Here is a 13,655-nt window from a genome sequence, read left to right as displayed (position 1 = left end):
CGCTGCTCACCTCTTGCTGTATGTCCCGGTTCCTAACAGGCCATGGACTCTTACTGGTACACACTTGGGGGTTGGGGACCCCTAGTCTAGACAATGAAATTAAAATGAAAATTTTAAGTGATTAGTAAGCATTGTAATGTAGTTTAATTGGCACTGATTTTCTTTCTTGTGTTTATATTATGGATGTGCCTTACAAATATTGTCATTAGTGACTCAATGGAAGTACGTTGTTTTCCTTCTATAAAGACAGGAGCCCTTTCATTCATTTATCTGAGACTTAATGCAGACAACTTTAAAGTGCACATCACTGGTTCTTCTTAGATATTTTAACTTTGTTATTTTAATTTGTATCAAGTACTATTTCCTTTAGGGAGTGGCATCAAAATGTTTTGGGGAAAATAGTGAACCAGAAGTTAGAAGACATAGTTTCAAATTCTAGTCATACCACATACTTATTTGTTGGTCAAGTCATGCCCTATTAACTTTATTTCATTATTGTGTTACTTATATGAGAAACACATGTTAACATCATAAAAAGTATAAATGTAACTTGTTACTATTGAAAACTTTATTTGCCTGAACAACATTTAATAATTAAAAATGTTCAGGCAGGCACACAGCACCAACACACTGATAGTCAGGAGTCCAGCAGTCCCCTGCAGGCTCCGCAGGTCCTGAGAGCTGAACTGCTTCAGCTGCCGCTGGCAACTTGTGTTTGCAGAGGACTGAGGAAAAACCACCAGGAACTGAAAATGCTGAAACCAATCAGTGCCCAAGTTACCATCATGGATGCGGAGCTGGAGTTCGTCATCCAGCCAAATACAACAGGAAAACAACTTTCTCATCAGGTGGTTAAGACTATAGGCCTGCATAAAGTGTGGTTCTTTGGCCTCCAGTGTGTAGATAATAAAGGATTTCCTACCTGGTTGAAACTTGATAAAAAGGTGTAAGCCTAGGAGGTCAGGAAGGAGAATCCTCTCTCCAGTTCAAGTTCAGGGCCAAGTTCTTCCTTGAAGATGTGCCTGAGGAGCTTATCCAGGACATCACACAGAAGCTCTTTTTCCTCCAAGTGAAGGAGGGCATTCTTAGCCATGAGATCTACTGCCCTCCTGAGACCACAGTGGTCCTTGGCTCCTGTGCCGTGCAAGCCAAGTTTGGAGACTATAGCAAAGAAATGCACAAGTCCGGGTACCTGAGCTCAGAGTGGCTGATCCCAAAGCTAGTCATGAACCAGCACAAGCTCACCAGAGACCAATGGGAGGTCTGGATCCAGGTGTGGCACGGCGAGCACCGCAGCATGCTCAAAGACAGTGCAGTGCTGGAATATCTGAAGATTACTCAAGGCCTGGAAACATGCAGAATCAACTATTTTGAGATTAAAAAATGAGAGAGGAACAGACCTTTGGCTTGGAGTGGATGCCCTTGGACTAAATATTTTTGGGAAAGATGATAAATTGACCCCAAAGATTGGCTTCCTATGGAGTGAAATCGGGAACATCTCTTTCAGTGACAAAAAGTTTGTCATTAAGCCCATTGACAAGAAGGCACCTGACTTTGTGTTCTACATTCCCCACCTGCGTATCAGCAAGAGAATACTGCAGCTCTGCATGGAGAACCATGAGTTGTACACATGCACCGCAGGAAGCCCGACACCATTGAGGTGCAGCAGATGAAGTCCCAGGCTTGGGAAGAAGCATGAGAAACAGGTGGAGCAGCAGAAGCTGGAAAATGAGAAGAGGAGAGACACTGGAGAGAGAGAAAGAGCAGATGATGTGGGAGAAGGAGGAGGTGATGCTCAGGCTCCAGAACTACGAGCAGAAAACTAAGAAGGCTGAGAAAAAGCTCCAGGACCAGATTCAGAGGGCCCTGCAGCTGGAGGACAAGTGGAAGCGCGCATCAGAGGAGGCTGAGGGCCTGGAGGCTGACCACCTCACCACATTGTGTCCCAAGGAAGAGATGGAGAGGCAGGCGGCAGATCAGATAAAGAGCTGGGAGCAGCTGGCTGCAGAGCTCTCATAGTACACTGGACTCAGAAGTTCAGGATGACCTGGTAAAGACCAAGGAGAAGCTGCACCTTGTGATGACAGTGCCCCCGCCCCCTCTGCTCGACATCCCCTACCCTCTCACCCCCACCAGCCTGTGGGCTACCATACCCAGGAAAACCTGCAGCAGGAGGGCACAGAGTACACAGGGTACAGCATGGAGCTGTCCAGTGAGGGCATCCTGGATGACCACCACGAGGAGAAGTGGATCACCAAGGCCGAGAAGAATGAGCATGTACAGCAGCAGCTGATGACTCTGTCCAGTGAGCTGTCCCAGGCCAGAGATGAGAACAAGAGGACCCATTACTCCACAATGAGAACATGAGGCAAATATTAGTGGGGCAATACCAAACAGGGCATGGATGAGTTCAAGGCCATGTGAAGGCTGGGGTGGGACTGGGCAGGGCAGGGCCTCGAGCCTGGGCTCTGCTGAGGGTCATATGCTGAATCTGAAACTAGTATTTGTAGTTCCTTAAATCTAGACCCCTCCTCGTACTCCAGTTCCTTTAAAAAGAGAGTTGCTGTCTTGGTGGGAATATTCTGGGGCTGGGACCAGTGGAAGATTCCCTGGTTTATTTTTCCCATTTGTATCATAGTGCCAAATGGGCCTGATATTATTATTATCATCATCATCATCATCATCATCATCATCATCATCATCACTTCCTGTCTTGCGCTTGGTGCAGGGCTGATTGCATTAGGGAGAGATGCCTGTGAAGTCTGAGTAACAAACTCCATGCTGGAATATGTGATACGAGATTCTGTTTAATTAAAGAAAACCACAGCATGAAAAAAAAATGTTCAGCAGAGTTAGGGTTAGCTTCATATTTCAGTGATTTTGGCAAGATTGAATATGGCAGGATATTTAATGCTTTAGAACTTTATTGACATCTTTTGATAATTCATAAATGTTTTGAAACATTGTTATGGAAGATTTATATCTCCATATTTGAATCAAAACCATTATGCACAAGAAAGCAAGGAAATAAGGCAAAGGAGCCCTTTTGGAAACTGTTCTTTAGAAGTCATATTTGCCATCTAAAAGGTGTTCTAACTCACTAACTTATATTGTCATACTGAGGGACTTTACAGAGCATGGTATAAGAAATTGTAGTCTTTATTTACCATACCATAAAACACAGGTGGCAAACACAAGGCCAGCAGGCTGAATCTGGCCCTCCACCTTGTTTTATCTGGCCTGGCACCTTGTTTGTACTCGAAGCGCTGAGCTCTCACTTAACTGTTAGGGAGTACTTACATTTATACAGTCCTAAAATTACATTTGGCCCTTAGAAGGCAATTGTGAGGCTGATGTGGCCCCCGGTAAAAATGAGTTTGACTCCCCTGCCATAAAGGGAGGCTTGGGAACAGAAACATAGGGATTTAAGTGATAAAATTAATGTTAACATTGTTTTCATACTTTTAAATGGCTATTCTGGATGACATTCTCAGAATTTCTTTTGAAAAACATGTTAAAACTCAGATTTGTATGTCTATCAGAAGTCTTAACCTCAAAAAATAATTGCTGGGTATAGCACCTTTGAAAACATGTACCAAATGTATAAGTTTAATATGCTCTTGATTCAGAATTTCATATTATTTATTCATACTCCCCGAGGATAACAAACCTTCTTATTCATCTTTGTGTAGCCATTCAATGTGTATTGATTTAATTTTATTTTATAAACTTATATATTCAAACTGAAAAAAGTGGTTTTGGCTGTCTGTGGCAGCAGAAATCAAACTCCAGAGACAGGTGCTGGTGCAAAACGAAAGAGGTTTATTCAATTTCTGACCTGGGAGAATGGTAGATTCCCATATCAAAGACAACCTCATATTCCTGCTCAAGCCTGCAATTCTTATACAGATAGGGAGAGGAGGGCTTTCTTTCTCTATCCTGTCATCCTGCTAGCTTTTGTTGTGCTCAGGCCCTGTCCATTCATCTTTCTAGCTTTTGGTGTGCCCGTGTAAGAACCACCCACTGTGCCATCTTGGCCAATGGGGGAAGACTCCCCGGTGTTACCAGACTGTGGTAACAATGTATAATTCAGTTTATGCCGTTTTCTATACTTTTACATTTTTGTTGCTACTTTAAAACTTCTGAAGAAATTGGCTTGGTAGAAGGAGTCAAATTAAGATCTAGAATTACAGCATGTGTTTCCAATTAACTTAAAGTAATGTTTCATTAATAAAAGGAGTCATGTTATTGTTTTTAATGAGCTTATTTCTTGAAGAAATTAAGGTTATGTAAATTCAAGGCATATAATAAAATTATGGGGAGTTTCTGAACATTCAGAAGTGTGGTGGGATGATGCGTATTCTATTTTAAATTACTTTTTCTGCTCTATAATATGAACTTTTATCAAGTTTTTCTTCTGCATTGTTGAAGAAATAGTATGCTTCTCTGAGGTAGCACAGAACTTCTGAGAAGTTAACCTTAAAGAATATAGCAGAAGAATAACAGAAAGATAGAGTGCCAGGAGAAAGGCATGGCAAAGCTGTAGTTAAGGAGTGTAGATGATACAGAGTTTGTATCATCTATTTGAAATATTTTAACTCTTATATTTGATTTTTATTTGGTGTTTATTTTACATAAAGTGTTTTTTATTGTTTTTACTAGTTGTAATATAAAAATGTATTGCTGCTTGTGAATTACATTTAATAATTTATTTTATATGTGTTCTAAATAAAGCATTGAAAGAGAACAGCTCAGAGGTTGTTCAGCCTTTTCTCATGGGTTGTGGAACCAAAGAACCGAAGATCACTCAGCTATGTTTGGCCGCCATTCAAAGACTCATGTCACATGAAGTTGTGTCTGAGGTAATGTGAAGATTTTATCTCAACTATGCACCTAAGAATCAAATCAGGAGTTTTCATAGGGAAGAATGAAACATACCTGATATTTAATGTAAAACAGTTTTATGACTAGCAATGTGCTTGAAGGATATGGCTTCATTTTAGAAGATTAGCAAATTATTTCATTATTAAGCACTCATAAATAAAAAGATGAAGTGCATTTTTTTCAAATCATTTATAAGAAGTCACAGTTCAGTAATATAGATGATAATTTTTGGAACAAGCAAATTTTCAATATCATTGCAAAGAATACAAGGCATAAAAAATTTTAAAGGTAGGAAGGAAAATCATGAATGTTTCCTAGATTATCTGCAGTGATATTTACTATTCATTAATTAAGTGTATTGTTGTATCTAATCTTATGATTGTAAAACAAGGAAAAACATTTCGTCACTATGAATCTGCATCCTGTTTTTAAATGTGATGCTGTTAACCTTAACTTTGTACTTCATAAGTACTTTAATAGAAATGGTAAATTCTTTTGTTTTTAGTGTAGCATTCCAAACACTGTTAGGTTTAATTGAGATTATAAGTATGTTGTTAATTAAGTTGCAGTTTGTTTTTTATCACATATTGTAGATGAAATAAAAAGAAGCTATAGCAGACACATAGGTAATTTGCATATGTCCATATTTAATATACAAGTGAATTGTTGTAGACATGAGCTTTGATTTTGACTAGGTATTTCAGGATTTCATTCTATTATTTGCAAATGTTCAAGTGGTACATTATATTTTAAAGAAATTCATTTTTTGAGAAGAAATTTAATTGGTTTGTCTCAAATTAGTTGAGAGACATGTGTTTGGATCTGTATAAATAGAAACATGGGCTTTGTTATTGTGATCAAGAAATTCTCTCCAGGTAAGGTAATATTTGTATACCTTTCCTAATTAGGGACTTGAGCACTTACATTTTATTTGTTGACAGTAATTAAATAATTATTTTACAGACTGCAGCTGGAAATATAATTAACATGCTTTGGCAGCTAATGGAAAATAGTCTTGAAGAACTTAAGCTACTTCAAACAGTTCTTGTGCTTTTAACAACCAATACAGTGGTTCATGATGAGGCCCTCTCTAAGGTAGGAATCCTGTTTGACCAAGTTCATAAGTGCTTTGAGACAGTACTTGAATAAGCTGGCTGAAAGAGAAAAGCCTGATTTGAACCAAAGGCAACTTCCCTATAGTTATTGTGATAAAGGATATTGCAGGTTAAAAACTGTCAGTGCCTCATTTTCCTCAGATTAGAGTTGAAATCAGGGTAGGGTGATGAAGCAAAGCCCTTTGGGTGAAAATGACAGGGTTAGTTATAAGCGGGAAATGGAAAAGAAAAGTAACAGGAATAAGAATAGAGAAAGAGGAAAGTAACCGGGAAAAATATGTGTTTTCAGCTATCAGTGTCGTCTACAACTGCCTTAGTATTTTCTTTGATAGCTCTCCCTTATCCCTCTTCTCCTTTTTAAAAAAGTTTATTTATTTTTAGAGAGAGGGGAAGGGAGGGACATGGAGAGGAAGAAAGAAACATTGATTGGTTGCCTCTTGCATGCACCCTGACCAGGGACCAAACTTGCAACCCAGGCACGTGCCCTGCTTTGCAGACTGATACCACATTGGTCAGGTCTCCCTTACCCCTTTTAAAAATAATTTCACACATATATGATATGTAAGCCAGGTAGTTTAAACCTGTCCATTAAGTAGCTGAAATGCGTCCTTTTGGCATTTATACTACGTAACTCTGCATGTATGATAGGTATTTCTCATTTCTTACTACTCCCACCTTCTTTGGAATATATACTTGCTAGTCTATTATTTGTTTCACTCTTTAAAAACTTTTTGAAAATTATTAAATATGTCTAAAGAACAGAAAGTACAGAGAGTAGTATAAAGAACAGTCTTCAATTAATGATTTATTGTTTAAGGAATTTGTTGAACTTTTACTAATAGTTCTATTATAATTAGCATGCCTTTAAGAACGCATGGGTTACCAAGTAGAAAAGCATACTCTCAGATTAGGTTATATATACAATCACTAGAGAGTATATCTTTTCTAGTTATTTTTTGATGTGCCTAGGTCATAATGAAATTTTATTTAATTACGAATAGCTTATTCTTTTCAGCTCATACCTGCTCCATAAAATATGTGTTTTTTAAAGAAGGTTGGACAAAAGTGGGTTTATAGTTGTATATGAAACAGTTTATTTTTGTGTTATTATTTATTAATTACTGTATTATTTGCCAAATAACTGTAAACCTACTTTTGCCACACTGTATATAATTTTGTGGTATGTAGTTCCTCTTCATTTCTAGCTGTCAGATTATTGTTCTGACATTTATGTTACTTTTAAAAATTTTATAAAAGATTATTTGACCTACCAAAGCAATAAGAACTGATTATAGTTTTATAAAGAAATATAGACATTAGTTTTAGTATGTTGGTTAATTTGGAAATGTAATATTTTGGAATAAAAGATGAAGGATAAAGAAATAATACAAAATTGAGTAATATGAAAGCTTCCATACATTTGGAATTTAAAGAGTGGTAGTGACAGGCTATTTGCTTCCTTAAAAGCTTTTAATATAATTAATATAGGTATAGAATTTAAACTATCATGTTTTGTTCAAAAATATTTCTTTTAGCACTGTGAAACATCTAGAAGAATACATAGGGGAGACTATACCATGGGTAGACAGATATTTCTTAGGTAGAGCAAAAATCCATAAAAGAAGTCACAGAATGGAGGAAAATATTTAAAAATGTCTGATAAGAGAGTTTTATCTGGAGTTTATAAAAAATTCTTACAATTCAATTGTAGAACCAATAAAAATGGACAAATGATTTCACAGACACTTCACAATATAAGATATTCAAATGGCTAAAGAATAGATGGAAATTGGCTCAGCAGCAATATGTGTCAGGGAAAAGCAAATTAAAACCATAAGGAAATATCATTACACATCCATTAGAATAGCTAAAATTTTAAAAGACTGACCATATCAAGTGTTCAGGATGTAGAATAGTTCTGAACTCACACATAACTGCTGGAGGGAATATAAAATTATAAAGCCATTTTGGAAAACTAGCTGTTTCTTTAAAAGTTTAACCTATACTTTCGGCAAGATGGAGACATAGGTGGATGCACCGTACCTCCACGCACAACCAAGATTAGAACAACAACAATTTAGAGGCAGAATAACACCCAGAACTGATAGAGAATTTATCTGAATGGAAGTCGGACAGCCAAGAAGTTGAAGTAGACCCGTTCATCCAGACCTGTAGGAGGGGCTGAGACAAGCAGCTGGGCTCGGATTGCTCTATCTAGCAAAGCTTTCATTTAGAATGGAAGGGCAGATAAAGTGCTTCTCAGATAAGGTCAAGTTAAAGGAGTTCACCATCACCAAGCCCTTATTTTATGGAATGTTAAAGGGACTTATCTAAGAAAAGAAGATAAAGAAAAACCATGTATAGTAAAAGGACAGCAAACTCACAGTTATTAACAACCACACCTAAAGCAAAACCAAAAGAAACTAAGCAAACAACTAGAACAGGAACAGAACCACAGAAATGGAGATCACATGGAGGGTTAGCCACAGGGGAGTGGCAGGAGGAGAGAGGGGGAAAAGGTACAGAGAATAAATAGCAGAGATTGTAGGTTGAAAATAGCTAGGGGGAGGGTAAGAATAGTATGGGATTCCCAGCCAGGGTACATTCCTGGGTTGCAGGCCATAACCCCCAGCAACTGCACATTGATCTCTTCCTCTCTCTCTCTCCCTCTCTCTCTCTCTCTCTCTCTCTCTCTGTATCTCCCTTCCTTCCCTCTCTAAAAATAAATAAATAAAATCTTTAACCAAAAAAAAAAAAAAAGAATAGTATGGGAAATGTAGAAGCTAAAGAACTTACAAGTATGACACATGGACATGACTAAAGGGGGGATATGGGTGGGAGAGGGTGTACAGGGTGGAGGGGAGTGAAGGGGGGAAAATGGGACAACTGTAATAGCATAATCAATAAAATATATTAAAAAAATGTTTAACCTATACTTACGATATAGGTCAGCCATTTCATGACTAGGTATTTATTTAACCAAGGTAAATAGAAAGACTTGTCTTCACAGAGACTTGTATATGAAGGTTCATAGCAGCTTTATTCACAATAGCCATAAAGTGGATACATCTCAAGTGTCCATCAGCAGGTGAATGGATAAGCAAGAATGGATATACCCATGCCATGGAATACTACTCAAGAATGAAAAGTACAAACTGCTGCCCTGGCTGGTGTAGCTCAGTGGATTGAGCGTGGGCTGTGAACCAAAGTGTCACGGGTTTGATTCCCAGTCAGGGTACATGCCTGGGTTGCAGGCCCTGACCCCCAGCAACCACACATTAATGTTTCTCTCTCTCTCTCTTTCTCTCTCCCTTCCCTCTCTAAAAGTGTATAAATAAAATCCTTAAAAAAAAAAGCTTTTAGAAAAAAGTACAAACTGCTGATACAAAGAACAATGTGTATGAATATCACAAGTATTACAAGTGAAAGAAACCAGACACAGGACTACATATTAAATGATTCTATTTATAGAAAATGCCAGCTGATCTATAGTGAAAAAAGCAGATGAGTGGGTTGTCTGGGGCCAAGGGCAGAGGAAAAATGGCCTGTAAAAGAGATAAACATGGACTATAAAAGGACACAAGGCAAGTGTCAGGTTGAGGGAAATGTCTCATATCTCAATTGTGGCAGTAGTTTCAGGGGTGAATAAATGGTCATAGCTCATCAACTGTAAATTTTGCAAGATATATGGTTCATTGTATATAAATTATACTTTAACGAAGTTGATATTAAGAATGACTGCTTTTAAAAAATATAGTTTTATCTGTTTATATGCTTAATAAGTTTGTATAGTATCTCTCCAGATGATTTAGTGATATAAGAAACTTTGAGTACTTGTTATTTGCAAAGCAAGTCATTCTGGGGTAAAATAGCACAGCACGTTATTACATAAATGTTAAAAGGACCAAATTGTAAATGGTGTATTTCACATAACTTTAGCTAACGTTATGTGGCTCTGTATTTATTAAGAGTTTGAACTATTTCAAAATAGAAGGCCGCCCTGGCTGGTGTGGCTCAGTGGATTGAACGTTGGCCTGCGAACCAAGGGGTGGCCAGTTCGATTCCCAGTCAGGGCATGTGCCTGGGTTGTGAGCTGAGTCCCCAGTTGGGGGCGTGCGAGAGGTGATCACATATTGATTATTCTCTCCCTTTCTTTCTCCCTTCCTTCCCTTCTCTCTAAAAACAAACAAACAAATAAATCTTTTTTTTAAAAAAGAAGGGTTTTTGTAATTATATGAAAGGGTAGGACTTTTAGTATCTGTCACTAAAGTAGCTGAACATAAATTATCTAATTTTGAGTTACATCAGATGAAATATAGTAGTCATGTTCTTCTGTCTTATTTCACACTAAATGAAAAATTTTTTTAGGCAATTGTTCTTTGTTTTCGACTACACTTCACAAAAGATAATATTACCAATAATACAGCTGCTGCTACAGTGAGACAAGTTGTTACTGTTGTTTTTGAGAGGATGGTTGCTGAAGATGAACGGCACAGAGGTAAAGTGACAAAAGTTGTTTTCTTTCAACAGTAGGTGATTTTTATATCCATGATTTCTCTTTTATTGATTTTCAGCTTTTTTCCTGTGAACTTAGGCTACCTAAAAATGAGAATACTTTAAAAAGTATTTATTTTAGCAACATTATTATATTGATAATGGAAATTCAAAAAATAAATCCCCCACAATTTTGTCACCCCAGTAATCAACTCTTTATTTATATTTCTAGTATATGCATGATTTCATAATAAAGATAATTTCACATTTTATACCAAACAGTATGAAATGTATTTTTAGCCAAACATTACATTATATATATTTTTCATATTACTCTTTTATTTTTGTTGTTATTCTGTAATTTAAAGAACAGGTTTCCCAGTGTATTCTTAATTGTATTTGACATATTAGTATTTAGAGTCTTCTTATATATATTTTTTCCATTTGAATTATTTTTTTTAGTGTAAATCACAAGAGTGGGCTTCCTCATGTGAATTTTTGTCTGCCTATTAATATGTGTTAATACAGAATATTTACCTAATGTAGAGATTAATCATGTTCTATTTTCATCAAATATTTTTATTGTGATTTTTATCATCTTTTTATGTAATTTAAAAAATTTCTTAAAACTTTAGAAACACGTCTTTTCAAAGAACTGACAGATAAACTCTTTATTACAGTTTTTGTAATTTGGTGACTTTAAGCTATGGAAATTATGATTTTTTTCACTTACTATCCTTATTAGATGAAAAGCTGATTTTTTTATGATTACTTGAAAGATCATTAGATGCTGCTATTGTGAGCAGTTTTTCTGCTTTATGTAGTCAGGAAATAAAAGACTAAACTACTTTTCCCTTTACATATTGTTTTTTTCCTAAAATCTTGATACCATTCAGTATTTCATTTTATTTAATGTTTTTTTGTTAATACTAGTAAAGTTGGAGGCACTAGTTAAGTATTGGTAATACTGCCTATTCTAATAATTACTTCACTTCTTCTAAAATTACCATTGGTCAGATTTTTTCACATTTAGTTTCAGGTATTCTCAATCTGTTGGTTTATTAGAATATTTCCACTGCCTTTGATATTTTGATTTTTCTGCATTTTTACTACAAGAAATGCAGTTGGAATTCCAGCAGTTTTAAATATTAGGAAATTAAGCTTCAAGGATAAAACAGGGCGGTTCTCTAATGTGAATGTCATATGTATTCATAATCTCAATATAATTTCTAGATTGGTAGTTTCATCTGTCACTAAAGATGAATGAATATCTCATTTAATGCTTTCTAATAAGATAGAACATACTTTCAAGTAGTTATTTAGTCAGTGATTTTTCAAAACTACTTGTCATAATTTATAGTGAATGGTATTTTATTAGTATTCAAAGAAATGCTGAATTGGGAAGCAAACTGACTCTCTAGTTAATACCTAAAACTGCCATAGTAATTGGGGCAGATCAAGCAGTTAATTCTTGTGAAGATGATAAGATGATATAGGTGTTAACTATGGTTGTAAACTTTTATATATTTGATATTTGAAGGCACATTCAAAGATCCAGTGAATTTCAAATCCGTGAAATAAAGGGGCTGCATAATGGGAGAATGGGAAAATCAAATGTTTGGCTAAAGATACTAAATGTATTAAAATGAATGTAAGGCAGTAAATAGTGATTTTTATGACATTTTGTTTAAAAATAGATTACCATTTTTTTTTTCATTTTGGAGGCATAGTTTTGAACTTTTAATTAAAGTATACATTTCTCTTTTAAACATACCTTTTAAATAGGATGCAGTAATTGATTTACTAAAGGTCATTATAAAGCCCTAAAACCTATCTTACTTTGATTGCAGATGTTATAGAACAACCAGTACTGGTCCAAGCAAATAGTAACAGAAGATCTGTCAGTACCCTCAAACCTTGTGCTAAAGATGCATATATGCTTTTCCAGGTATTTCAGTTAATAAAAATAATTTTCATTATAGAATGTAATTTTGAATTTTTATTTTGGAATTTTATATGTCTGATTTATTTTTTTAAGTGTAAATTTTTAAAATTGTCAAATTTTAAAGTATCAAAGGTAGTATTTCAAAAAAGTTCTAAAACTTTAAAGAGCATTTATATAGGTAATTAACATAATAAAACATGTTTCACTTTAAGGAAATAAAATAAGTTAAATATACAAGTAGCAAATAGGTAAATTGAAGATGACTAGTCTTAAAAAATAATTTCTTTAATAGGAAAATTTAAGTAACCAGTGGTCTACTTAATATAATTTGATATACAAATACCTGATTTTTACATTACTTGTCATGAATAAATCTTTTAAGTAAAATAAAATTCATCTGTACTGAAATTGATTTTGATCAAAGGTCATGTTAAGTAGATTTTCATTAAATGAACATTAGATTAACCATTTGTCTTTGTACTTTATATTGTCAGTAGTTGTAGTTCATTTATCTGTGTACTCTATATATTGTCAATAGTTAAGTGATTCATTTTTCTTTGTACTATATTGTTGATAGTTACGTGATTCTTTAAAAGTTTTCTTATATAATCCAATTTGTTGAAACTTGAATTACCAGTGCTTTGTTTCTAAAGAGTAAAAACAACTGTATAAGAAGAAATAACATTTAAAAATTTTATGAACTATGAGTTTTGAAAAGCATCTTTTATTCCAGCATATGAATGTTTTCTTTATTTATTATTTATTATTTGACTTATTTTCCCAGGACCTTTGTCAGTTGGTTAATGCTGATGCTCCTTACTGGCTAGTAGGCATGACAGAAATGACTCGAACATTTGGCCTTGAATTACTTGAGTCGGTCCTGAATGATTTTCCACAAGTCTTTTTACAAGTAAGCTACTTGTAGTATCTTGCAACAAAATTAATCTTTAATTTTTTCACAGATTACCTAAATTATTGCATTAGCTTACTAACTGGTCTCTTTGTACCTGTACTATCCCCATTCTGTTGTAATTGCTTATCATACTACATCCATAATGGTCTTTTAAAACAAGTCAGATCTCTTCAGTCTTTTGTAAACTTGTTTCTGTAAATGTCATTCTTGCCCAGAGTAAAAGAGGAAGTCCTAATAATGGTGTATGGAACCTTTAATGATCAGTCCCCAAAATTCTTTTATCTTATCTTTTTTTAGTCTTCCC

At 35.2% G+C, this 13,655-nt stretch overlaps 1 protein-coding gene across 5 annotated transcripts in view; it reads left to right on the top strand.

Annotated features, from left to right (window-relative positions):
- MON2 (MON2 homolog, regulator of endosome-to-Golgi trafficking) overlaps window positions 1-13,655 on the top strand; it is a 113,304-nt gene that overhangs the window by 19,660 nt on the left and 79,989 nt on the right. For all 5 annotated transcript variants that reach the window (XM_045829176.1, XM_045829174.1, XM_045829175.1 and 2 more), the window contains 5 exons: window positions 4,735-4,862; window positions 5,848-5,979; window positions 10,368-10,497; window positions 12,344-12,441; window positions 13,223-13,348. In XM_045829176.1, coding sequence (XP_045685132.1) covers window positions 4,735-4,862; window positions 5,848-5,979; window positions 10,368-10,497; window positions 12,344-12,441; window positions 13,223-13,348 — 614 coding nt within the window. The remainder of the gene's footprint in view (window positions 1-4,734; window positions 4,863-5,847; window positions 5,980-10,367; window positions 10,498-12,343; window positions 12,442-13,222; window positions 13,349-13,655) is intronic.

Source organism: Phyllostomus hastatus, unplaced genomic scaffold (genome assembly GCF_019186645.2).
Source record: "Phyllostomus hastatus isolate PE091 unplaced genomic scaffold, TTU_PhHast_1.1 phas_scaffold_93, whole genome shotgun sequence".
In the NCBI taxonomy this organism is placed as follows: Eukaryota; Metazoa; Chordata; class Mammalia; order Chiroptera; family Phyllostomidae; genus Phyllostomus; species Phyllostomus hastatus.
This window is presented reverse-complemented; position numbering and strand designations above follow the sequence as displayed.